The 26,926-nt window shown below is 44.1% G+C and overlaps 1 protein-coding gene across 1 annotated transcript; it reads left to right on the top strand.

The window, feature by feature from the left end:
- The first annotated feature begins 103 nt into the window (after positions 1-103).
- nherf1b (NHERF family PDZ scaffold protein 1b) lies at positions 104-24,762 on the top strand. The gene is made up of 6 exons (XM_069525369.1): positions 104-1,500; positions 15,785-15,955; positions 18,657-18,810; positions 21,288-21,331; positions 23,198-23,317; positions 23,403-24,762. The coding sequence occupies exons 1-6, from the start codon at positions 898-900 to the stop codon at positions 23,538-23,540; spliced, it is 1,230 nt and encodes a 409-aa protein (XP_069381470.1). The 5' UTR covers positions 104-897; the 3' UTR covers positions 23,541-24,762.
- Positions 24,763-26,926: the final 2,164 nt, after the last annotated feature.

Below are 26,926 nucleotides of genomic sequence, written 5' to 3'. Positions count from 1 at the left end.
ACACAGTAATCAGCATAACCATATGGTCATAATTATCAGTTGATAATTATGACAATAAACGTCACAATATTATTATTATTAGTAGTAGTATTAGTATTTTTATTAGTCCTCTTTAAGTTTAAAGACAGATTTTTGCTCATAGGTTGTATTTTTAACTCTGTTTTTATCAATGGATGTTGCAATGTTTCTACAGAACAGTTGGCTCAAATGCTGCATGTACAAACAAATGAAAAACACCTTTTCATTTGTCATGTTGTGTGTTTTCATTTGTCGTAGTGTTTTTTGGGTTGTCAGTGTTTTGTGATTCGTTGTTGTGTCTTTTGAGTTGTGATTTGCACTTCAGGGCCACTATACAAAGTTTATTACAACATTTTTAAAAGTTATTTTTCTCTCTATTCCAACACTGTCTTGTCCTCTGATCATCTTTATCCTGTTATTCGGTTAGTTTGTGTTTGCTCCTCCAGTCACAGCCTCTTTACACCAGGCAGCAGCAGCAGGAGGAGCAGGAGGAGCAGGGGGGGAGCAGGGCTGGTCCCTGAACGCACCTCCCTCTTCCTGAGCTGCTTCTCTACTTTAAACACTGACAGCAGCTCCAAGCTCAGATGAGTGAGCTCAGGGGCCTCCTCTGTTCAGTCTGTGCCAATAGGTGCGAGGATCTGACCAAACACTGGTGATTTGTGGGCTGCAGAAGAAGAAGAGCTCCGCAGCTTCCCACGGACTGATCTCCCTGCAGAGGGCGGGGGTAGGGAGTTTTTTTTTCCAAAAGGGGTACCACTCATTCCCACACTCACCCCTACTCAGTGAGCAGCATCCTGGGCAGGTCCTCTGCTCGTCTCCTCTGAGATCCAGCAACGAGGCTGAGCAGCAGCGGCAGTGAGCGGGCGACCGAAGCCAACCATGCGCCAGAGCAAGAGCCAGTGTCTGCGCCCCCGGCTGTGCGCGCTGGAGAAGGGGGACAACGGCTACGGCTTCCACCTCCACGGGGAGAAAGGTAAGACGGGCCAGTTCATCCGCCTGGTGGAGTCCGACAGCCCGGCGGAGACCTCGGGGCTGCGCGCCGGGGACCGCCTGGTGTTCGTGAACGGCGAGGACGTGGAGACCGAGACCCACCAACAGGTCGTGTCCCGGATACGAGCCACCCCGGGCCGCCTGGAGCTCATCGTGGTGGATCCGGACACGGAGCAGCTGCTGAAGAGGCACAACATGAAGTGTCTGAAGGAGTATGTGACCGAGGGAGTCCCGGTGCAGCTCGATGAAGAGAAGGAGGAGGAGGTGGTGGTAGAGGAAGAGGTGGACGGGACGGATGGCGACGAGGAGAAGCGGGAGGAGGTGGAGGAAGAGGAGGAGGTGGTGATGGTGGAGCAGCAGCAGCAGCAGCAGCAGCAGCACGAGGAGGAGGAAGAAGAGGAGAAAGTGGAGGTGACACCCAGGGAGTCCACGAAGACAAACGGGGAAATTCACGAGCACGTCGAGAAGAAGCTGAGCATCAGCTCTGAGAAGGTGAGACAAAGTTTCAGATAAAGTTTGCTCTCCTCCTCTTCACTTCTCCTCCTCCTCCTCCTCCTCCTCCTCCACTTACACTCTTCTGCACAATCACCACTTTCAAACACTCACATTACAAGCTGCTGAATGCATTTCACTCTGGAGGTGTTTCCCCTGCAGAGAATAGCTGCTCTGTGCCATGGTTCATTATGGAAGCTGCATCCACATGATGCCCCCTCTCTGCTGCTGATGCTGCCTGGCCGAGGGCAGGGTCTCTAAGATGCCCACCAGCCAATGTGTTGTCAAAGTGGCTACTCCTCCCCACAAGTTTTATAACAAAAGTCCTAAAAGTTTATGTCAACAGCACTAAAAACAAGATTAAAAGGAAAGATTATATTATAGGAAATATTAAAAACAAACAAAATCTATTTATTCTAGTTAAGATCAGGCATTAAAAAGCATTTCCTGTAAAAAAATATGTTTTAAGTAATGATTTAAAGGAATTCCAGAGTCCCAGGGCCCTGGTGGCAAGAGTCACCCTTAGGCCTTGCTGTTTCACCACGAGTACTTGCTAAGGTGCTGTGCTTGTTACTGAAGGATTCCTGTAGAGGACACGCCACAGAACTCAGACTAAGTGTGAGTGTTCAGCTCTCCAACCAATCGTTGTGCCAGTTCTAGTAAACAATGGCGACTCTTGAAGACATCAAGATTTGGCTTTTTTCAAAATCAAGATCCCACAGGTCCTGTCAAAGACTTGCAACTGCCCTGTGACCTATTACATGTGTTTTGCATCTTGTGTATGTTAGTTTCTGAGGACTTGCACAAGCTACACACAAAGTAGCCATCTTTGGTACTTGTCTGCGAAGTTGACAGCAAGTATATTCCGACCCGAAATTTCCAGCCTTGATTTAGGAACCACTAAAATTGTTATTCTTATGGATCTTAGATTACAGCTTGGAGCGCAGGGAGTTAGCTCCAGGACATAAATTGAGGCCAGACCGTGCTGAGCTTTAAGTTATTTAAAGAATCTTAAAATCAATCCCAAATTTAACTGGCAGCCAATAAAGGGAGGAGAGAATTGGAGCAATAAAAACTACGCTTTGTGCAGCCCAGAAATCATTCTTCTGTCAAAGGTGATGTCTAATAACTTGTTCCCTCTGTGAGTCAAACTTCTGTGTCACTTAAGTCTCAAGGAACAAGTGAGTTCCTCTTGTGCAACCTCAAAGGGCAAATGGTCAAAAATGTGAAGTCACTGTGTTTTCTGTTGTTGCAGTGATGCCGTGAGGTTTAACATAAAGTCATCAACAGACACAGGGAAAACACTGGGTGAAGAAAGACCAGAACTAAATATCTGACAGTGCCCAACACTCCACATCAAACAACAGGAAATAGTTCAGTGTCATTCCCTAAATGAATCCCATAAAAATAAGATTTTCATCCTTTGATCATTGTCTGTAAAACATTATGGGCACAGTCTCACGCCGCAGTGGCCACTTGTTGCCGTGTCTGCTCCTCTCTCCTGCCAAGCTGTGTGTCTGTAAACTCACCACCATGTTCATTAGAAAACACTCGAGGAGACGAGGGTCTCTCCAGTCCGGAACAGCTGTGCCCCTCGCTGCTGCATCCTGGATGTTTACACCCGAGGCTGTTTCTGTTCGTGGCTGACTCCCCCTCCTCGGTACATTGCTGTAAGGTGGGGAGAGGAGCACGGCCAGCAGCGAGCACAAACAAAGAGGTGGAGGAGACCCAGCCGAGATTCATTCTCCTCATTTCATCCTCCTTTGTGGATCTGTCTCTGTCACTCTGTCCTTTTTGTGCCTCTATCAGGCCTGAGAGCTTTGTAGGTTCTGTTGGGGGTGAAAATGACCCCAAATGAAGTTGTGCTACATGATGTGATACTGTGAAGTAGCTGCTGCTGAGCTGTGCACATTTTAAGTGATTTCCTGAAACTTACAGATCATTGCACTTTGAAATAGAAGGTCAAGTGATGATGAGTCAGGAGATACTGAAAAGGTATTTTCTGTTGGATTAATGTGGATTTTGTCATCACCTCAAAGAAATCTTCTGTTGGCTCGATCCTCGTCGTGAATATTCTTCTTCTTAATTTTAACATTAATAAGTGAAGGACCATAACACTTGTCTCATATGAACACAGATGTTCAGAGAAAAACATAAATGTCCTGTCTCCTCATTTGAAATCTCCCACTGTCATTACTGAGTACAGTGTTTGACATTTAGTCTTTTTTTCATAATGTAATGACAGCGTGCACATATCCAGAGCCATGCAGGGCCTCATGGGAGTTATGCTTCTGGTATTTTTAAAAAAGATTTTCCTAAGTCGCACACTTGTGCACAGCACTTGAGCGCTGCCAGGTTGTGTTGTTTGTCTTCAGGATATACAGCGATTGTTCCCGTGTTTACCCTCGATACTCTCCACAGATGGACTAATGGAGCCGTGGCGGTACGGTTCACACTGGCACGCAAACCAGAGCGAAACAAACGTTGAAACAAACAACAGCGAATGCATTTTCACCACTTGCATTTGCATTTCAGCATGCAGCCTCCCAGACTGTCACACGTGCAGAGCAGAGAGAAGTTCAAACTTGTGCTGAGCAGCGAACCCGTTTTGTCATTTTTCTTTTTCAAGTAAAGGCACAGTGTGTACAGTGTGCAGAAAATCAAGATTTCAGACGCTGAGGAAGTTACCTGGGGACAGAAGAAGACACAGCCGAGTGTGTGAGAGTGTAAATTGGACTCGAGGGACGAGGTTTTACAGTCTCTGTGTCTCTGTGTTACACTCAGAGGCACTTCAGGGTGTGTTTTGCATTGACTCCAGTCTTTCTGGAATTCTCTCCCTACATCCTGTCCGGCATTCCTGTGCCCGAGTCCTGTGGCCTGGGCCAGTGACACACACACACACACACACACACACACACACACACACACACACACACACACACACACACACAAGCACAGTGACAGAATCTTTGCAAAGCTCCCGCAGCACAAACACACTCATGTACGACCCTGTGTTAGTTCAGCAGTCGTCTGCACACTGCCTGTCTGGCCTCGTCTTTGAAGCCACACTAAAGAGGGATCGAAGAGTGACGCCCCTCTCCGGAAACCAAGGAGCCTGGCTCAATGTCGCCATGGACACACTGATGTCGTGTGCATGTGTTTGTGTGTGTGTGTTTGTGTGTGCCATCCATGTGGAGGCTATGCAAGTGTGAGGAAGGAGGTAGGCGAATGTGAGACGGAGGAGGTGCGAAAATAGATGAGCAGCGATCAAAACGCGGAGTTCGGCCCTGGGAAGAAAATAAGTCCTGCTGTCGTCAGCGTACACAAAACACATTATCGGTTCCAAAGGTCGTTGTTAAGTTTACCAGGCAGTAAAATGTTACTCTACTGGTGGAGTAGACACACACACACACACAGTGAAGTGGCAACGCTTTCTCAGCTCCAAACATTTGTGCTTTTTCCATCTTTCTTAAATTCACGCCGGAGATGGTTTTATAGGGAGTTACTTATGATCAATTGATTGACAGGTTGTTTTGATCGTCAAATTTTCTGATTCCAGCTTCTTTGTTTTCATTTATTTGCACATTGTGATTGTTTTGTTAGGTATGATGGGCACTGAGGAGGTTTGTTTTTGGTCAATTAACAATTTAATTATGGTTGAGGAAGCATATAGCCTCTATACACATTTGTACTTTTTAATATATTTTTATTTATTTCTGATTTATCTATCTATATTTTTTCAATAATTTTAATAAAATGGAGCAGCGTCTCAAACACAAATATAAATTTTGCTAAAACCACCAAAATGTATTTTTCCAGCATCACACTGTGCTTGTTTTTTTTGGCAGTGATTCATTCGGAGAGTGTGAGGGTGAGAAGCTTTTGGGAGTCTTCCTTGTGACTGCAGGCTGCTTACATAAGCCGCAGTCTTTAAACACTAATTACAGGAGAGGAAGAGCGCTTGTGTCGGATGAAATTGACTGTGGCTAGATGAGATCTGGTGCGTAGGCACGTCTTTCTAAGAGAGTGTGTGTGTGTTTGTAAGACCCTCTATGAGTGTGTATTTGAATGTACAGCATCGAGACAGAGGACGACTTTTTTTAGTCCATCCTCTCTGTTGGTTATCGTTTCTCTCCTCTAATCTGCACTCTCATATAAAACCTAGTAATTAAAGAGCTCAAAGCTTGGACTGCATTCACCACACATGCTTAGCTTTACATAGAGAGCGTGGGTTGGGAGTGTTATCCCGAAACAAATCACCTTCATCCACTGTTGTGTTGTGCGACGCTCCGGTCTGAGTTTGTGTGTATGTTCACTGAATGGTCGGGATTGACAGTGGTCTTATTAACTGGTTTTTATGGGCTGTCCATGGTCCGTCAGTCAAGTCAGTGTGTGTGTGTATGTGTGTGTCGCCTGAAGCAAACCCTGAACTTAACCATGTGTTTTCACAGTCACAGTCAAAAAGCTTTTTCCCACAGGGGCAGAACGCTGCAGGAATGATTCAGCCGAGGGTTTGAATACTTGTCTGTAATTTATGGGACAAAAGGGGACAACATCCCCTCAAAGTGACGTTCTTATCTGTGCTCTGTCACATCTCGTTCTGCAGACTTGAGTCTGGAGAGTTTACAATCGACCATTATCAAACTCACATTCACTGATATCTGGTGTCATGGCTTCAGGGACGGCCTGTGGATGAGACTTTCTGTTAATAGAATAACCCTCAGCGATTATTTGTCATGCATTAGCGGCAGAGATGACCACGCCTACGTGAGCTATTTGAGCCAGGATGGTCAGGGGTGTGTTTCTGGCTGACTTCTGCCGTGTCTGTGGGAGTCTTGGCCTGTGCACAGACCCCAGGACATTTTTGCTGATTTCCTGTCATTGTTGTTGGTGGAAGATCCCCTCCCCCTTCCCCCCGCCTCATCGTCTCGATCCTCCTCCCACCACCACCCCTGCTCCTGCAGTTAGAGGTCCAGCAGCTAAAGTCATAAGTGTTAAGGCTCGATGAACTCCCTCATCATCACTGTTAATGCAACGGTTCAATTTGCGATAAAAACTCGACACACAGCATAAAATATACATAAGAGACATTAGTCTAATAGTGCGTCATTCCAGCAGCAGACTGTGAGTCATGGTTCAAAGTAAACATGGTCTCCAGCTGACAGTTTGCTGGTTGTCATTGAAGCCATCTTGACAAAGCCAGGTATTGTTCCGGCTGTGTTTGGGTAATGGAGTGTGTGTCAGTGTGTTTGTCTGACAGGATCAGATACAAACCATGATTCGTCCTTTTTCTCATTCGTTTTGGCATTGGTTGCATTTGTATTTGTTCTGTGTGAGCGTGTTCACATGCATGTGTGTGTGTGTGTGTGTGTGTGTGTGTGTGGGTGCGTGAAAGAAAGTTTGGGTGTCACCCTTCCTTTCTCTGCTCTTTGTTGACACTGGGCTGTGTGTTTCAAGGGAAATTGCCCACTAGACAAGACAGGGTGGGGAGGGAGGTGGGGAGGGAGGTGGGTGTCGAGTGCCTCATTGGTTTTTTAACATTTATGAATGTATTAGTGCAACTTGTTTTCTTACAAATGTTTGAGTATGAGACAAAAAACACGTATGAGCTGGGAGGTTGGACTGGGTTGGACTGGGTGATGTGTGCCACCGTTTATACAGAGGAAGTTATTCAATGGTGCAGAGATTAGTCAATGAAGCTATTAATCATTGATGTTATTCAAATAGTTTGTTTCATCTGAGAAATTGTCCCAAATCTGAAACCTTTGATATAATAAAGACAAATAAATCCTCACATTCTAGAACCTTTTTCTTGCTTTAAAATGTACAAACATTTCTACAAGTTTTTACTTTACCATCAAAGTTAAAGTTTATCCTCTCACTCCTTTCACATTCAACCCCTGTTTATCTTATAAACTGCAGACAGATGCCTGAGTCTCTGTTGTGTTGGTATTTTTGCTTCTTTAGACACGCTCCTCCAGCAGCTTTCATAGACGTTCGATGGTTTTGTGTGTCTTATGGGTGGGAATCACAGGGAAACTCGTGATACAATACTATCGTTAAACATCGCCCAAGATAACACTGGTATCACAGTGCAATTTACATTAGTTTCAGTGTTTGGAAGGGCAGCACGCACAAGGAAACAGATAGAAAGGACTAGAGGAAAACAGTTTTATTTCAGCTAAAGAAATCTAAAAAACTAAAACGCTATAAAACTCCACGTTTCCTAAACTGCCATTAGGGAGGGACATTATTCGTTCATTGACAACCAACTCAGTGATCTACATTATTTACTGTGTGTACAGTTTCCCTTCTTGTTCTGCAGTGTAAACACACAGTTTGTGAGAATGTGGGATGGATTCAGGACACATGGTTTTATAAAAATGTTCTTAGGGCATATTTGCCTTTATTACTCGGACAGTGCAGCGATGGCAGGAAATGAGGAGAGACAGAAGAGGTGGGGGGGCACGCAACAAAGGTCCACAAGCAGACTTCTACACACTGTGATTACATGGTCAGTTTCTTAAACTCCCGAGGCCTCCAGGACGGCCTCGTGTCAGCCTGTTCGCTCAAAGACAAGGTTCGTATGTGCCATCGTTTAAATGTCAGCCGTTAAATGGCAAAAGGAGGAACTGCTAGAAGGCACGACAGTCAAGTCTCAAGAGAAGAAAAGATAAAGTTGTACCACATCACAAGAGAACACAATGTTCCTTTATTGATTAAGCGTGGAAGAACAGAATTGACGGTGGCTTCGGTGGCAGTTTATTGTGGTGTGTCGTCTTTTCAAATCGACTCAGTGACTCTCTCACAAAGTCGACTCAGTGACGTCAGTTCAAACAACAGCATCACTGTCCCGGCTGCACGGTCAGGGCCACTGTGGCCCAGGTCAGGGATGGAACCTGAACCCTGTGTGTGTGTGTGTGTGTGTGTGTGTGTGTGTGTGTGTGTGTGTGTGTGTGTGTGTGTGTGTGTGTGTGTGTGTGTGTGTGTGGTTGCTGATGATTGGGTCTCATGGGATACTGGACGGAGGCTCTACAATGCTACATTGCATTTCCCTCTCCATTCTCCTGAAGGTTCACCACCCTGGCCGGACAATGAGACGGAGGGCCGCGCCCAGCCAGGGGTGGAGGGGGAAATGAGTCGCTGCGCACCCTGAAATAGACTCACCCCTCCTGCTGTTCACCTCCCTCCCCCCCGTGGATGCCATTCTTAGGGTACGACCAAGAAAGAGCAGAAAATGTACATTGTTGGTTTGCACAGTTACTGAAATGGTGCCATCTTAAGGAAATCTAAAGAAATATTCTGTAAAACACTAGTAAAAGTCAGTATTAAAGTTTTTGTTTATCTGTTAGGAGACTACGCAAGAATTATTTTCTTGAAATTTGGTGGAAAGGTGGGATATGAACCCATCATCTTTTGAAACTGATTCGTTTAAGGGGGGAACATTCAGGAATGCAATCTTCCAGTCAATCTGCATTTCAGAACTCACCTGTGGTCAAGTAGTTCTGGTTCGTACCTTTCTGCTAAAAGAGTTTTCTGATCAGGATTCCTTCTGGTCGCCTTCCTCTTGAGGGGTTTGCTCATATACACTGTCCAAATGTAAAAAAGGTTCTGCTTTGTGAAACTCAACCTTCAGTGTTCAATGGTCACTACTTCTATATGCTCGTTGTTGCCTTCCCCGCTTTTCTCTTAATCCGTTTTCTTACATAAAAGTAGGTGGAGGAACTTGTGTCGAGGTCGATGGCCTCATGCAGGGTTCAGGTCTGCAAGGGTGGAGGGTCAGGGACAGGAAGACTGGTGGAGGAGATAAAACTTGTTGACTCATTACTTAGAGATCAGGTCAACAATTACCCGTCAGCTGATTTAATGAAATAATGAGTTAAAAAGCAGAGACACAACCTGCAGGCTCATTTTCGAAGATCTTCCAGGAAAGGCCCGACCTCTTTAGTAATCAAGACCACACATTCGTTCTTATCTTTGCTCCTACCGTGATGACTGACATTACTTTTTAAATTTCAGGCCAACTCTCATGAAGAGTCTTTTGTAATGGGAACCCTCGGTAGAACCTTTCTTTGGTGTCTTTTGTGGAACTAGTTTGTCCCATCCTCAAATGGAAGGGGTGGGGGACAGTGCCGTGCTTTGTTCCTTCCCCTGCCTGCCTCACAGCTGGTTCAATGGTCCAGCTTGAAACCCAACACCCCCGTCCTGCCAGAGAGAGTGGTGCGCTCGGTGCATTCAAGAGTCCAAAACTTGTGGTTAAAAAGGAAACCAGGTTTACATCAAACATTTATTAAGTCCGTCCTTGAGGCTGTTAATCTCCATCGAAAGCTACTCATGACAATCACAAGGAGCGGGAGGCCAACGGCGTGTCATGTCACTGAGTAACCTCGGTGCCTGGCAGCACGTCACTTCGGTGGTTATTCTTTACGCTGATCAAAGAGGCCGAACTCATGGGAGAGCTGCCCTCGCTTGTTAGAGCCACGGGGTAGATGAAGTTAGCAGTGGGAGGGGAGAGAGAGAGACTGCTTTAGATGACACATCTGCAAGCGGAGCTCAGCTGAGTGTGACAGGTCTCAGCCGATGATTCGCAGCACTCTGGACGTTATCAGCGGTCAAACGCAGCTGTTTGCATTGAAGAAGAACAGCTGAAAAATGTCAGCGAGGTGTTTACGTAAGGAGTAACGGACATTTTCGGCTTGTGACCTTTTTTCTGTCACGAGTTTGCGAAACAAAAAGTCGTTGAGTCAGAGACCAGGAGCTGTGGAGGAATGACACAGCCCTTCAGTAATACATGTCCCACACGTGTGCTTCTTTATTGAGGCCTGTAGTTGCACATCAGTTGTCTGGCCAAGCATGGGGGGAAAATATGAAGTAACTGGCAGACTGAGTGGCAGGGCTGCAGCCTCTGGCATCACACACACACACACACACACACACACACACACACACACACACACACACACACACACACACACACACACACACACACACACACACACACACAGACACTCTTTTCCATGCAAACTGCTCCAGAGACGGAGCGGCCCGCAGCTACAGCCCTCCTCTGTTGAAGTGAATCAGCAGGAGAGACCAAATCTCCAGTGGCTCAGCAAGAGGCTGGTAAACATGATGGATGGTTATTATGGGAGATAAACTGTTGCTTTAATTCTTCCAGAAGAGCCTCGGATGATGCACATCGATCAGCGTGGCTCACCCGTCGCTGTAGCTCGGAGGCAAAAAATGATGGACCTGTCTGCCCGTGCTCTGTCGGGCAACGTTGACGTAAATGCTGATATTTAATAAACTGCAGTCGCTAGCGGCACAGCACTCAGTAAGGTAATATCAGTCTGTCTGTCAACACACCAGTTTAATTCAGACTGAAATATCTCAGAAGCTATTAATTGAATTGCCAAGAAGTTTTGTAAAGACGTTCGTGTTCTCCAGAGGATGGATCCTATCGATCATCTTCAGATAGTGAAGTATTTGTGTTTTAAATATTCATGATTCCATGTTTGGTCATAGAGCCTGTGAGTTGAACTTGAACTCCAGAAGCACGTTTATAACATGTCTACATCGGCCTCTGGACTGGGAACCGGTGAACGTTTGTGTCTTAGAAAACACTTAGAGAAAATGAAAGCAGCAGGTGCAGTGAGTTTTGTGAGTAAAGAGTGAGAAGTGTGTTTTGAGAATTTTAAAATGGACCCTGGTATTGTTCTGGAATGATTAGTATTCAAAGCAGCTGCTTATTTTTAGTCTCCAGAATCTGTGCAGAGGAGGAAGAAACCTCTCTCGTACGTTCACTGCCTGAACGATGGTGAATCTTAATGAACTGTTTAACAGCAGAGACACAAGAGTGAAGTTGGTTCAATATACTTTTGTCTCCGTGGGGATGAATGTGATGAAACTTTACTTTTGGCTGCTTTCACTTTGTTTGGTTTGTCCTGTGTTACTTAACTTTGTATCACCCCAGGTTGTGTTAATAGTGTCAGTAATGGAGGCTGCTGTTGGTTGAACATTAACACAAGTGTAAGTTGATAAAAAAACAGTTATTGACTCAACTGTAAAACTCAACATTGCACAATGAAAACAATGTGAAGTGAGTTTGAAGGCTGAGAATCACAGTCAGACTTTTCACCCAGTATAAACAATGAGATCATGATACACACCCAGTTCACGACAGTCATACAACCATGAGCACTGCATTATAGAATGAAGAGGAGATACTGAGGTGCCGTCACTTTTACAAAATCTCTCTACAAACTAACTCTAATTTTCAGTATTGATTTTAAAACCAAAAACCTGTATTCTATACAAACAACCATACCCGGTGCCTGTATATCAATAACATACTGTGTTGTTACTGGTATAGATAAGGTATCACAAGATTACATGTTGCATTAGTGCCAAAACAAATTGATTAGTCAATCATCAGAGAGTCGATCACCAGATATTAAAATAAGTCTATCTTTTGAGTATTTGAAAAACAGTTTGTTGAGGTTTTGTATTTAGTGCTTTTCACTATTTTCTTGCATTTTTAAAAGAAAAATAATGATGATTGAAATAATAAACAGCAATAAACAATAACACTCAGCATAATTATAAGTTATAAGCCATATTAGATTTTTTAGTCCCATTTGCGTTTTGCAGTTCTATAGACTCCACCGTGGTATTGTGTGTTCCCAGGTTTTGTTTATGTAAGTACGTTATTTGCTTTGTGGTCGTGCGACTCCCCGTATCAGAGCGGCTTGTTATTACCTGGTAATGTTGGTTAGATATCAAACAGTGATTTCACTTTCATCTTTATATAGATTAAAATGTATTTTTATTTACATAAATGTAAATGTGCTTTCTCATGACTTAGGGTTAGGGGTTAGTGTTAGTGTACGTGTGACTGTGCATTTGTTTGGTTGCGGTTTCTTTGTGTGTTGATTTCTCTCTCATGTCAGGAAGTAGAGTGAGCGCAGAGGGAAGCAAACTGAGGGAAGATGTGTCAACAGTTCCTGTTCAACACTTCCCTCATCGCAGGGAAAGTTTGTGTCACAGAGAGAGTGTGTTGCTCTCCAAACGCTGAGAGAAGCATTTCAGACAGAAGAAAACCATGTCACTTTTGATATTGAAGCGATACACTCAGAAAATGTGAGAAATAGGAATTATGTCAGGATGAAAATCCTGAGATGACATAGTGCAGGTATCATGGTGCATATAATAAAAGAGAGGACTGTATTTTTAGAGCCCTCCTACAAATGCACTTTCACAAAACTCAATCTGAAGCATTAGCACAAAGAGAGGAACTAAAAGTGCAGTATAGAGTACCTCCATCAAAGCCCCCTTATGAAACCACGTCACTACATCTGGATTTTTATTTGAATCTGCATCAAATTGCACACACTCGTAAATATCAGTGCGTGTCAGTGAGCGTCTGAGAAGACGCATAAAAATGTTGACCTCAGACTAAGGCCAAGTCTGCCTGAAACAACTATGTACTTATGTTCTTGTAAATTAGAGAACACAGATTTGTGTTTATCGTTTTGTTGTAGCCACGAGCTTCAGCTGATTGTATGTGGAGGAGTCACGATGTCAGTCTGTAATTTACAGAGCGTCCCCCGAATGTTCTCTGGTTTTAATGTGCTCAGTGTTTCTGCAGCTGTGACGTTACAGGGAGAACTTATTCACACATTTGTCGTTGCTGTTGGCAAGTAACACAAGTGGCACACAGCAGGGACACACACACACTTGATAAGCAGTGGTTCTCCTCATGGCTTGTGTGTGTTCAGCAGATTCCACAAATTTCAGACCCGCGTGGAGATTCTTCAGCCCTCCTGTTCCTTACAGAAACAGACCCTCCTCTGTTGTCGCTGCCAGAGCCTCCCTCACCCTCTCTCCCAGCACAGGGACGCCTAACAGCAGCCAGAGCGACAAAATCGACCCCAAAAAAAATCACCTCGTAATTATGTTTTGTGTTGAGCACGTAGACTGTATATAAAGATGGATGACGTGACTACTCCCCAAAAGTGAAGCTAAAAGCTGAGTCTCAATCCAGGGGTTGAATCCTTCGAAGGACCCAGTCTATGTAGATGATGTGGAAATGAGACACGCTGTCTTATTATTGCATTACCAGCTTGTCTTGCTGTGGTGCCGTAACCCCCAGATAGAGGTGGAGGATTCTATTTGGCACTGACAACTTAAATAAAAGCAATACTGAAGAAGCAGGAGTAGGTAAAACAATTTGCATAAAGGGACTACAACAAATACAACAAAACTAAATCATACTAGAGAAAGAAAAAGAACACAGAACAATCTGCAGCCTCCCCACAAGCTCCCAACTCCTCTCTCTCTCCCTCCCTCCCTCCCTTCACTACTGACTGGCATTTTTGCTTTATAGCCTCACCTACCTGGACCCTACCACCTGCGCTGGTAAGTATGAGGAGAGCTAAACAGAAAGACAAACAGAAACCACACTCAAGGCAAAACCAAGTTTGGACTCTGGGTTACTGCTGACCTCACAATTCAATCCATCTGCACAAATACAGAAGATAAATGCAATAGGTTGATTCAAATTGAATCCAATGCAACACACTTCACCTGTTCTCTGTCACTTTGAGTCTGCCCGGCTCCTCCTGTCTCAGAGACCTGATCATGCAAACCTGTTGTCACTCTCCCTGATTGACCTGCTGCTCTTCATACCTGCAAACCAACAGTCAAACATAACTAAATAAATACTTGATATAAAAACGACACAACACACAACTCCCAAAAAAATGATCTACATAATCTAATCGATAATCAAAATTAAAATAATAACCAAATGACCAGATGGTTCAGTGTGTAGAATTTAGTGATTTCTAGAGGTTGCAGCTGAATACTCCTCATCTCACCCTCCCCTTCCCAACATGAAGGAGAACCTGTGGTGAACTTTGTTGTCATGAAAACTCAAAAGGTTTTAGTTTGTCCAGTTTGGACGACAGTGCAAACGGCCTCACCTAAATCTTACACACTGAACCTTCACCGCTGAGTACTTACATATAAAAGTAAATTATTCTAATGTTTTCGCCTCGCTTGCTGCAGCCATCACTTTCATAAAAAATAGTTTGACACAAAAGTGACTCCTGGGATGTGTTGGGATGGGAAGGAACCAACCAGTGGACCCTCCGGTGCTCGGAGGGGGATGGATTTTATCGGCTGCATTTCGAGCCTTCGAGTTGGGGTTAGTCTAGTTGCGCCACTTTGACGCAATCAATCTTAAAATGAAGCCTCCGAAAGGATTGAGGAAGAAGTTCTTGGTGGACCTGGCAAGGGTGGGTGGGGTGTTAGCTCAGAACAATGGACTTGCATAATACCCTGGAGTGACCATCAGTCAATGCTGGTGTCAGGTTGTGTATGAGAGAAAATGTTGAGTCAGACAGCCTCGGTTATTATAACGTCCACAGTTTATTTATGTCTTGAAGTGGCTCCTGCCAGTGTTTGTCATGTAGAAAGTGACTCACTCATGCTTATTTATCAACTTTTATTGTCTTCTAAGTCTTCAGTTGACAGAGGGCGGGCGAGCAGCCGCTCTGATGTCGAGGGAGCGTCAGGTCGGCCACGCTGACAAAGATTATCGTGACCAGCCAAGCCTCCCATTCTCTCCTGTATGTCGATGTGTCCACCGTGTTTCCACCTCTTTGATGACAAAGCCACCGAGGCTCCATCTGCTAAATAAAGCAGCTGCTTCATCCACGCTGCGGAAGGGAGGTTCTGGGATCGAGCTGGAGTTTTTTCCTGGATGACAATACGGCTCTTACTCTTCCTGCCATCCCAGATTGGGACTGGACGAGACAGGGCGAGGGGAGGCGGTCAGAGGTCAACGCCCAGCTCCCATTGTCCTCGCTGGAGCCTGGAGCGAGCGCGGCTACGGACCACACCGGAACCAGTCCCTTCCTCTACTCCCCCCCTCCAAATTCTCCACAAACCTTCCCAGCACTCCTCCAATCACATGCCTCAAAGAACCTCTTCCTTCCTGGCGAGCAGCAGTCAGAGTCACGAGGAGTCAAACAGCAGCTTCAGTTTACTCACAATGGTTAAAAACACACAGCACCACACATCAGCATGCAGCAGCCACCTGCATGTTCAACCTCGGCTTCATATTCATGGTTAACGATTCAATGGAGCTCTCCGTTATCTTTGTGCCTCTCGTTGCCCCTGAGCAGACTCACATGGTGGAGGTATTTTTAAAAGCTAGCGACTTTCTCAAATGTCACATGCATCATATTAACATACCTGATTTCTCTTGTGCGGCGTCTTTCAGGAGGTGTGCACCGAACTGCGGCCGCGGCTGTGCCTGATCCAGAGAGGTTCTAACGGATATGGCTTCAACCTGCACAGCGAGCGGGCGCGGCCGGGCCAGTACATCAGAGCTGTGGATGAAGACTCTCCAGCAGAGAGGGCAGGCGTGCTGGCAAAGGACAGAATAGTACAGGTACTTTAATGAGGTCAACACTGGAGCACTGAGAGACCATACAGGGCTGTAAGACAGTATGAAGTGAGACATATAATTGGTTCTGGTGAGAGGATTTTCTAGTCTAGAGGACTTTGCACAGAGTTCGATACTGTGCACGAATGTAAAATCACATATGAAAATTAGCCCAACCGATGTAGATTTAGATATTAATGTCAAAACCGATATTAGGGGGTAAAAACATTCGGATACCAACATATTAGGTCAATATTTATGCTAAAATTTGGCAAAGATTCCTAAAATGTCGTTATCAAACCTTTATAACAAAGAAATGTAGCTGAGCCTTAATATTTTATAGTTTAACCATAAACTCTATTAAGAATAACTTTTTTAAAAAACAGTATGTGTGTGAAATATCATTTATTGACTAACAAGTCGTTCAGGGTCTCATTTAAGTCCAGGGCAGTTTTAAGGAAGTTAGGCACAGATTAGTTTCTATAAGAAGTAACTGGTTATTGACTAAGTTGTTATTATTTTAAAATATCCATGCTAATATATATATACTGTATACATATATATATATATACACATATCCTGATTAGTCTGCCATACTTCCTCTCTAGACAGCCTTGGGTATTTTTTTTATTGGGATAAATTTAGAGAAGAATGGAGTGACGTGTAATCAGACTCAACTTCTGTGAAGTATGAGAGAAAGTCTGTTTACTGTCTCAGAGAAAATAATTCTCAAATAAATAAAAATATTCACACATGCTATGATTTTATGTTTATTTTAAACCTGTGACTGCAGGCTGGGTCTTGTAATTACATCATACCTAGATAATATAACGTTAAGACTCGTTATGTAATTATACATTAATAATATCAGAGTAATCCACATGCACAGGTCTGGTGCTCACCCTGTACTCAGTGTTTGGGTCAAGTGTGTTCAGAGGAATGTGATATGAACTAGCAGCCGCTGTGTGGGGTCTTAAATCCACCAGGGGACTTGGTTGTGACTGTCACTGTACGCGGCCTCACGCTGGATTAATCTGCTTGTTAACTGGTCTGGGGTCTGATCTGCCCACATCTGTACAGTGTAGACTGGTTTAAACAGTGTGAGTGTATGTTAAGCTTAAAGGTCCAGTGTGTAAGATTTAGGTTAAAGGGAACTATTGGTAGAAATTGAATGTAGAATAATCCTCATGATGTTTTCACTAGTTTGTTTCATCTTAATTGTATGAATTGTAGTTTTCTTTACACCAGAAAAGTCAATTTATATTTAAATACTTTATATTTACATCGAGGGGACCCTCTCTACGGAGGGCGCCATGTTTTTTACATTAGTCCAGACTGAACAAACTAAACCCCTTTGAGTTTTTATTACAACTGAAGCTACCACAGGTTCTTTTTCATGTTTGGTAGGAGAGGGTGAGGTGAGGGGTGTTCAGCTGCAACATGCAACGTCAACACTATATATCACTAAATTCTACACACTGTACCTTTGAGTAAATAGATAAACAAGCAGACAAATAAATAGACACAAAAATGTACTCAAGTAAAAATACCACATTAACTTTTCTACTTGAGTAAAAGTAAGAAAGTTCATTAAAAGTAAAAGTACTTGCTGAGTGTAGCCTATAATAACGTCTATACACCGTTATTGTTGAGTCTCACAGTGTTTGTTCTTCACCAGTGATGCTGCAGTGTGAGGGATTCAGTCCCTCCAGGTCCCACACAGATCACATGTCTGTGCTTTCACTCAGAATTGCTGGGCCATGTGGTTACTATTCATACAACCAATCACTCCCACTGTTATTGAGTCGGCAGAAGCAACTCACAGTGAGCATCTCTGACTCATTCAGAGAGGACCATCACACACGCTTCCTTTTGGCTTCCTACCTAAATGACATTTCACCCCCCCAGCACGTGAATGTGAGTGACACAGAATCGGAGAGGGGGATGAGGGCAGAGGGATTAAAAAGAAGTTTCAGGGCTGTGTTAGAGTCTTGTGAGGGGGTTTCAGTCCCCCAGAGGGCCCCAGACAGCCACGCCACCCACTGGGGAGCGAGGCTTTGTGGGGAGCGGACGACCATTGTTACCACTGTTACTGGCCGAGCGGCTATTGTCCAGCTTCCTCTGTGAGGCTGCCTTAGATGTGCTGGGCCGCCCTATGACCTAAGCACACACACACACACACACACACACACACACACACACACACACACACACACACACACACACACACCCACACACCCTTCGAGACATTTCTTACATGCTTTCCCATGGAGATTTTATCCCACAACACTCAGCTGGTCTGGGATGGAGCAACCTGACATGTTGATTTGCCATAAAGCTAAAAAGTAGCCGTTACACTGTCGGTGAAATACCAGGAAAGCTCTAAACACTTAGTGTACAATGAGTAAAGAGTCGACCATTGAGCCCTAAAAGTTTGTTTTGCTAGTTACTGTTTGAAAGTCAGCGTATGTGTACATGCGTACGTGTATTTATGTGTGGACACACAGGATTTCCTGCCCTGGAGCCTCTGGCAGACAGAGTGATAATGTTGAGAATGAACTCCTGACAGTGATGGAACAGTTTGTTCACTTCTCTGTGGGAACAAAGACAAAAAAACAAAAAACACCAGTGACCTTTTTGGAAGGATATCCAGCTATACCGCAATTTTTCTAAAAACCCTAATTCCACCATTTCCTCTCCTCCTCAGGTGAACGGCGTGTCGGTGGAGGGGAAGACACACTCACAAGTAGTGGCCGCCATTAAAGCCGGCGGAAACGAGACCCGGCTGCTGGTGGTGGACGCCGACACAGACGACTTTTTCAAGAGGTGCAGAGTAGCCCCCACCGTGGACCACCTGACCGGTGAGAGGACGCACACCTCCACTCACAGGAAGTTGATTCGTACTGTTTCACTCCACTTTTGCAAACAGCGACACGCACAGACGTCGTCGTCTCCTCTCCTTTCCTGTAGATTAAAAGCCTGTCCTTTTGATGGCTCTGCCTCTCTCTCCTCCATTATTTCTTCCAGTCTTTCTCCCTTTTTCTCCTGCTTTCTTTCGTTGCCAAGAAACACAGACAGACTGAGCCACTTCCTGCCCCCACCCCACATTGATGTCCTGTAGAGAAAGTTAATCTTTCAGACATAAATAGATGGGATCAGACAGATCAGACTGAGATCGTTTGTAACGTGTGAAAGTTTAAACTCACATCTCTCTCACAGAAGTTTTAATATTAAACATTGAAGCTAAAAATGATGATAAATCAACGACTGAATAGTTTGATTGAAAAAATGTTTAGAAGGTCATTTTAAAGGAAGTGTTCTTTCAGCAGCATCCTGTGGCCTTCATCGGCGGGGAGATGGTGACCTAAGTATAACTTTTCCATCATGTGATAACAAGTGGTCGTATAGGGCTGTGAAATATAAAATTCCTCTGATGAAGGTCACCAGTTGGAGCTGAAAGTCCCAGTGAATGCACAGTTCAGTGATGAACCTTTAAGTTTAACAAACAGATACACAACTGATTAAATGTGTAATCTTTTAATCCTTTCTTCTCTCCACAATGATCTCATTGGAATCCTATTAAGTGGTTGGTGTTCTGGGGTTTGCTCAAGGGCCCTCTGACATAACACAGCTCCTGGTTTATCCAGTAAACCCCCCAGGGGGAGCTCTAGCACAGGGTGTAATTGGGTTTGTGTTTGAGAGGCGACCCTTCTCCGTCCGGCAGCTGATCCTCAGGCAGGTGGTTTGTGCACCTGTGCTCGGGACAAATGTCTCGAGTGCCTCTGTGCACTGAGTCTCCTCATCAAAACACGGCCGCCACGGCAACAGCCAGGGTACGAGGGGAAGTACTCAAGGGAAGTACCTTAAATTGTACTAAAAGGTCTCCTCTTGTATAGAAAGTGAGATTGGTTTCTCTTAATTAATCTGAAATCTGCAGTATTTTTCTTTATCTCTATTTAGGACTCTTATTCCTTCAGCCTCAACTTTTTTCTTCTTCTGATTGTTGGATTATGGATTATGCTTCTTCATAGCTGCTGCCCTCGCAAAGCACATTTCTGCCACAATTTCCTCACGCACTCCTCTGTCACGCTGCCACCAGCAGCCTTTCCTTCCATGCACTGGCCTTCCCTTTTACCTTATTCTATCCTTGCTGCCTGATAGACACCATGGTCTCGGGTTTGAGCTGGAGGCTGCATCACTGTTGATGATCACGATGATCCAGGTTCTGAGCCTCTCTTTTAAATGGAAGATGAGATATGAAACTACATTGAGATGATTTTTTTAGTGCTTGAAACCCCAGATTTATCTTCTTTTGGATGTCTGAACTGAAAGGTGTCAGATATGGGACCTTTAAGTTCACTACTGGAGAAACTGCACTTCTATTTTCCACCGCTGTAGTTAGATGTGTTAGTGACCGGAGAGATTCCAGTGACGTGTTGCCCAGGTAACTGCCTGCACTTCACATGCTGCCCACTCAGAGGGCACCTGCTTACACTGACTCTCCGTCTTCAACACACACACACACACACACACGTACACACATGCATGGCGCCTTTGTTTGGTTTCCAAGGCGCTCACTCCAAGTGGCCTCTCAGGCTGGAGCTGGAGCTCTGTTAGGACCTGGAGAGGCTCCTATCAGAATCAGGGGCACACACACACTCACTCATACTCACACACACACACACTCACTCACTCATACTCACACACACACACACACACTCACTCATACTCACACACACACACACGCACACACACACACTCAAACACTGCAAAGACCAGAGGAGGAGTCGATTCTCAGATTAACTTGGAAGGAGCAGCTGCTGTCTGCCATAGTAGCTCATTATCATCTCTAAACACTTTTCTTTGGAGGATCACACACAGGGATGGAAGGTAAGGGATATTCCAGACCTCTGTGACCAGGGTTTCTGTTTAAACGTGGCTTCACAGGAATGTCAGCGAGTTTCTGATGAGGTCAAACTGCAGATATGTGATCTGCAGAAGGCCTGAAGCTTCATGGGAGAAGGTGGAGGAGGGGGAGGTACAGTCAGAGGACTATAGAGGAGCAGCATCTCATAGAGGATGATCCACGTGTGAATAATAGATGATGTGCTCGTACCTGGGCTATGTAATAGAGCAGGTGTCGGAGGAATGAAAGGTGAGCTGCAGAGAAGACTCTTGACCCAGCAGAGTGGAGCTCTGTGCTCTGATGGTGCAGGACTGCAGGTATCATGACACAGTGAGGGGCAGGAAGACGCTGATGCCGACGGACGGAGAGAGACAGAAAGAGTTTTATTTTTGGATGACATGACTGATTCTTGTGTCGTTTGCATGTTTTCAGGTCCGCTGCCAGAACCTGTCATCAATGGAGGAATGGAGGAGAAGGTAAGCAAACTCACCACACAGAGTAGAGAGACACAGCGCCATGATTTGATTTGGCTTTAGAGCGAAGCCATGAGTGGGATTAGAACTTTGAAGTGTGCGAGGAGCTGTCGGTCTCCCACAGCAACCACTTCCCTCTTCACCGAAGGAGCCTCTCCTTCCTGGCAGAACGGACGACAGTAATAGTTCCGCCTCCTGCTTTGAATACACGGCCCAGCAGGCCAAGGTCAAACGGTGTTTGAAAGTAACTCGCTGCATTTTTTCCTCATGTGCCATTCGAGGAGAGAAGTGAGAGGCTGGTGAAGTGAGTTATTAATCACAGAGACGTGTACTGGGAACACTTTCCTGTGATTGTCTGAACACTCTGGTGTTCACTGTGCGTCGAGAAAACCCCACCCAGCTACAACTCCATTAACTTATTTAAAGGGACCAAGGATGGAGAATATAAAGACAGTCTTAATTATTCAATCAATAAAGTTTCTCATCAATCAGTCATCAGATTGAGAATAAAAGAGGCACGGAGAATAGCAGCTTCATTTTAATCCTCATGTAGTATTTGGGTGTAATCCCCAAAATGTTGCAACGCCACCACCACTGCAGAGTAAACTGCTAAGCTAAGCTAAATGGCTTCATATTGTTATATATAGCGAAGAAAACCAGAAGGCCAGAAATATATATATCTATATATTGTAGGTTTTTTTTTTTGTAATTTGGGCAGTCACGTGACCTATCAGGTGACCTCATGGTGCAGGTGTATATTTAGTGTCTCTACCTGAATAGTATCTATCTTCTCATCAAACTTTATCCCAGAAAGAGAACAAATGTGTTTTACAAAAAGTCCGAACCCGAACATTTGTGGATTCCAAGAAAAACAGATTGTGTGTGTGCAGGTGCTCTCCTTAGTCGTCAGGGGCATCACAGGAATGCTTTTTAGGGGTCTCTCATGTTACCTGAGTGTCTTGTTCTCTAGACTATTATGTAAATTAGTCTTAATAAGATCAGATCATTCCAGACTTGTATTAAGACCCCAGGACACAAACTCTAAACGAAACTCCTTCTCCAAATGTGCAAAGTGAGGCCTGACCCTAGCTTTCCATTAGTCCAGGGGCCGTACGTGCACCAGTGAAGTTACATGTTCCGCAAAACTTTGCGTAACAAGACGCTGGTTAGAAGGTTGAGGAGCTGAGAGGGAGGGGGGATGTGAGAGGTCGGGCTGTGGTCGTCTGTGAGGTGAGAGATGTGGTTTTTGTAGAGCGCCTCATCCTGCAACATTACCAGCTCCACAGAAAACAGAGAACAGGAAACCCGATGAGCGGTTTGATGAGTAATTCAACCACAACAGATGCAGGACGTTTCCCAATGAGGGTTTTAACTGATTCTACAACCCTCTAAAGAAATACATGACAAATAGATTCCCACAGTCTCACTAAGGTCCTCACTGCTGCTTCACAGGGACTAAATGAAATGTTTACTTACTTTAAGTTTTATAGTGACTTCAATAAACAGATTTGTAAATTACATTAAACTTCTACTAGAAGTTTGGTGTAACTATTGAGAAACAACCAAGACACAAGATCAAATCAAATCCAAGCCTGCCTCTCTGTGGACACGTCTGTTACTGCACCAAGTCAAGAAAAGAAGGATAATCATTTCCCCCATTGAACCGGAGCCTTTGTTTTAGGGCTGGGCAATTAAATAATATCAATAATGTACATATTGATTAATATCTCAATAATTCATCAGATTTATAAAATGTTTTGTGTCCATATTGTCCAGCCCTAAACTTGCTTCTCACTTTTACTGGTGGAAAATGTGCCAACTCTGCCAGTCACATGTGATAAAGCAATGCTGATGCATCTGTGTCCCCAGGCGAACGGCAGACGACCCAAAGAGGCAGAGAGGGACTCGAAGCTGTCGATCAGTCCTTCTCCGTCGAGCGCCTCCTCCAACACCTCACTCACAACCCCGCCCGCAAACACCCCACCTGAGGTACGTCTCAGAAGACGCTACAGCACAATAATCATATGCAATTAAAAAAACAAAAGATGCAGCATGTTCGTGTTTCACCCTCCAGGGTTTGATGACAGATGCCATCCCCGCTCTCAACCTGACTCTGCAGCAGGTCAAAGAGCTCGCTCACCAGAAACGCTCCAGCAAGAGAGCGCCACCCATGGACTGGACCAAGAAAAATGAACTCTTCAGCAACCTATAGGGCCCCTGACTCCCCCTGACACACACACACACACACACTTACATATACACACAGATTCTTCTTATCATAGCGATTCTTAAAAAGAGAATGTTTTTTATTATAAAGAAATTAAAGGAGCAGTTTAACTATTGGCAGCAGATAAAATTCAAGCCATCCTGTAAAATATAGTATTCTTCTTATTACTCGTCATGTTATTATAACCCAGATATTATCGTTTGCTACTAACAATGAAATATGCCAATGAAAGAGAACTGGACCACGGTGAGAGTGTGTATGTGTGTGTGCATGTCGCTATTTATGCCCTGTGAAGATGTTTCCCCTCTTTCTCTTTCTGTGTGTGTGGACATCTGACCTCTGACCTCTGACCCCTGATCTGATGCCTGTGGAAACGAGGAGTCAATCATCGTGCTACGTTCAATGACCAGCTCCTCTACATTGAAATAAAAAAAAACATCTCTCTAAGAATAACTGCAGTATCAGACAGATTCGATGAAACCAGACAATCATAAATCTCTTATTCTCCCAGCTATCTGTTTCGGGATGAACCATGTGACGTGGAAGCTGAGATTTTACCTTTTGAATAATTTTTATTTACATTTATTAACTTTTTTTTTAAAGAGATTACATATTTTGTAAACCCAGAAAACGGCAAAACTCTCTAACACGAAGCATTTTTTCAGAATCATTTGTAATTTTTTACGGGGAAATATTTACTGGCTAAACTGGAAAGGACTACATTTTAAAGTAGGCTATTCTATAATGTATATATCATATATCATGTATATTTTTCTTTTGTCTTGACATAGATTTCACTCTATGAAATGGTTTCAGTTTAATCCTGTGTTGCTACAATGCCATTAAATCCACCATTCATCCACACATCGTCTGAATACATGATATTTCATCTTCTGAATAAATGTGAACTACAGTCTATAATGAGTAACTTATACCGTCCTCACTTTGTCGTCACTGTGACACACATTTTTAGCGCATGGAAGATTTTTATTGCTCACTGAGAGATTTTTTTCTATGGATGTCTTAAAAAGAATAATTGTGTAACTTCTCCATCACAGATTTCTACGTCTGCGCTTCACTAGATTTTGTGCATTGGACCGATTTTGAGAAAATTGATCATTTTGAAATGGAATGATTGAATTATATGAAGAGTTGTTTTGCAGCTTGTGTGAGCGATTTTTAATTCTGTAATAAATCATCACAACAACGTCCTGTTCTCCTGTTGCTGTTGATTTTTATTCGAGGTGCAACAGGTTTTCATTCACGTTTGAGCCATGTGATTCACTAATGACAATTTAAACCAGCAAACTGGCTGATTCAATAAAGTTGTGTCTTCTTTCTCTTGGTTAAAAAAATGTGATTTATTGGGTTTGTACAATTTTCTGTGAAACTTATTTATTAATCTGACTTTATTAATGTTATTAATGTTAGTAGTCTGAAAAACATTACATCCATTTTGAGCCTTAATGTTTTATTGTCCATATTCGATCAGAGACCAGTGTTTGCCCTCAGACTGTGTGGATTCGAGGACTCGAGCGTCGTGTGTGCTCCTCTTCTCTCCTCCGACATGTTGCTGTGTCTCCAGCAGCTGCCTCTTACTAATGACCTCGACCTTTCTGCTCCTTCCAGCCCTGCCATCATTATCACACTTCACTGTCACATTCTGCACTGTTCGCTCTCCATCTCCGCAGGATCATTAGCCTAATTGGACTTTACGACACTGATGGAAATCAGAGTTAAATGGGGGTGAAATGGTGACTCAGCGGAGAAAGATAAGAATAATAATGAGGATGATGATTATAGCTGATAAATTACAACCACATCCTGATTAAACTTTTCACCCTGGTAAAGATTCAGTAAACGTTTGATCATGATAAAAGTTGTAAGGATGAGGAGCAAGCTGGTTGTTATAGTAACTGTGAATGTGATTGTATTGATCTTCTCATCCAACTCTCTGCAACAAATCAAATTAAAGCTGCATTAAAGGCGCCTCCCACATCCACAAAAATCCAAAAGTTTGAGTAAGAACTGACCCTTTATTTTCACACATGTGAGACCAAAGGGACTTTTTCTGTCTGATCAATTGTATCTGGCTGCAAACCGGTAAAACAAACCATGAGCGCTACGTCATTGAAATTTGTCGGAGGCACTAGCCCCCTTGCTGCACCACCACTGTGCACTTCACCACATCGCTGCACTGCACCACCGCGCTGTACGTCACCCCTGCACCCCTGAACTCCACACTCTACCCCCCGCACTGCTTCACCACTGTTAACTGCATCGCTGCACTCTGCACTGCACTGACCCACACTGCATCTGTCCACCAAGATATGCGGAAATCCATTCAGTTGTTTTTGTGTAATCTTAAAAACAAACACTTGCACTAGTGTAGGGACTGTTGATCTTGGTATAACTAGCACCACATTCTACGCAAGTATTTCTTGAACACACTTTATTCTAGAAATTACATTGTGGCTGGGAGAACGACAGTGTGGATGTTCAGTCAGGTGTTGCCTCCCTGCAGGCTGGTGTTTAAGGATAATTAGCTGAAATAGTGAGATTGCTGCCCACATATGATGAAACGGCGTTATTACAATATTGTCTGATTGGGCCTCAAGCAGCATGTGCAGGGTTTGCATCACCTCTGTGATGATGCTTTTCATCGTATATTGTCTTTTCAAAAAGCAAGTACTTTGTTTTTCATCCAGCTGGTGTATCAATTTTCTGACACTTCAACATTGCATCTGTCCTCTCTTCTACATTAACACGCTGAACCATGATAAGGACGATGATGCCGTGAAGGAGGACGGGGGACGATGACGTTGATAATTAAGATGATGAAGGGCAGGTGCAGGTTGTGCGCTGGACCGTCACAGCTTAGGCGCAAACACAGCCTGTTGCCGGGCAACCGTGTCCACCAGGGGGTCCTTGTAAGGCCTGGAGCTGGGGTGAGACAAGGGGTCGACACAACTCTACCTTCAAACCCCACAGCATGCTAAGAATAGACCAGGGGTGTGTGTGTGTGTGTGTGTGTGTGTGTGTGTGTGTGTGTATAACACAGTGGAGAAAATGACGGACAAAAACAGAGATACATGGAATAAGTGACATCAAGTGTATTGAGGAGGATGGAGGAGGAGGACAAGATTTTGGGGACAAGTAAAACAAGCCGTGAGAAGCATCAGCTGAGCGGTGCAGGCTGCTGTAATACGAGCTTTTTTCTATCAGTCTTCTCCGAGAAAGCTTCATCCCCTTCTGCCTTACTTTCCTCATGCACACACACGCCATCTCCTTTTTAAAAATACCCAAGGACAATCCTCACTATTAATAGGAAGTGTTGTCAACTGGCTCTGGAGAAATGGGACCTTCTGTTC

Source organism: Paralichthys olivaceus, chromosome 5, assembly GCF_024713975.1.
Source record: "Paralichthys olivaceus isolate ysfri-2021 chromosome 5, ASM2471397v2, whole genome shotgun sequence".
In the NCBI taxonomy this organism is placed as follows: Eukaryota; Metazoa; Chordata; class Actinopteri; order Pleuronectiformes; family Paralichthyidae; genus Paralichthys; species Paralichthys olivaceus.
This window is presented reverse-complemented; position numbering and strand designations above follow the sequence as displayed.

Coding starts and splice junctions, on each gene's coding strand:
- nherf1b (XM_069525369.1), top strand. CDS start 898: ATGCGCCAGAGCAAGAGCCAGTGTCTGCGCCCCCGGCTGTGCGCGCTG. Junction 15,956..18,656: donor CAAAGGACAGAATAGTACAG/GTACTTTAATGA, acceptor TCTCCTCCTCAG/GTGAACGGCGTGTCGGTGGA. Junction 21,332..23,197: donor ATGGAGGAATGGAGGAGAAG/GTAAGCAAACTC, acceptor CTGTGTCCCCAG/GCGAACGGCAGACGACCCAA.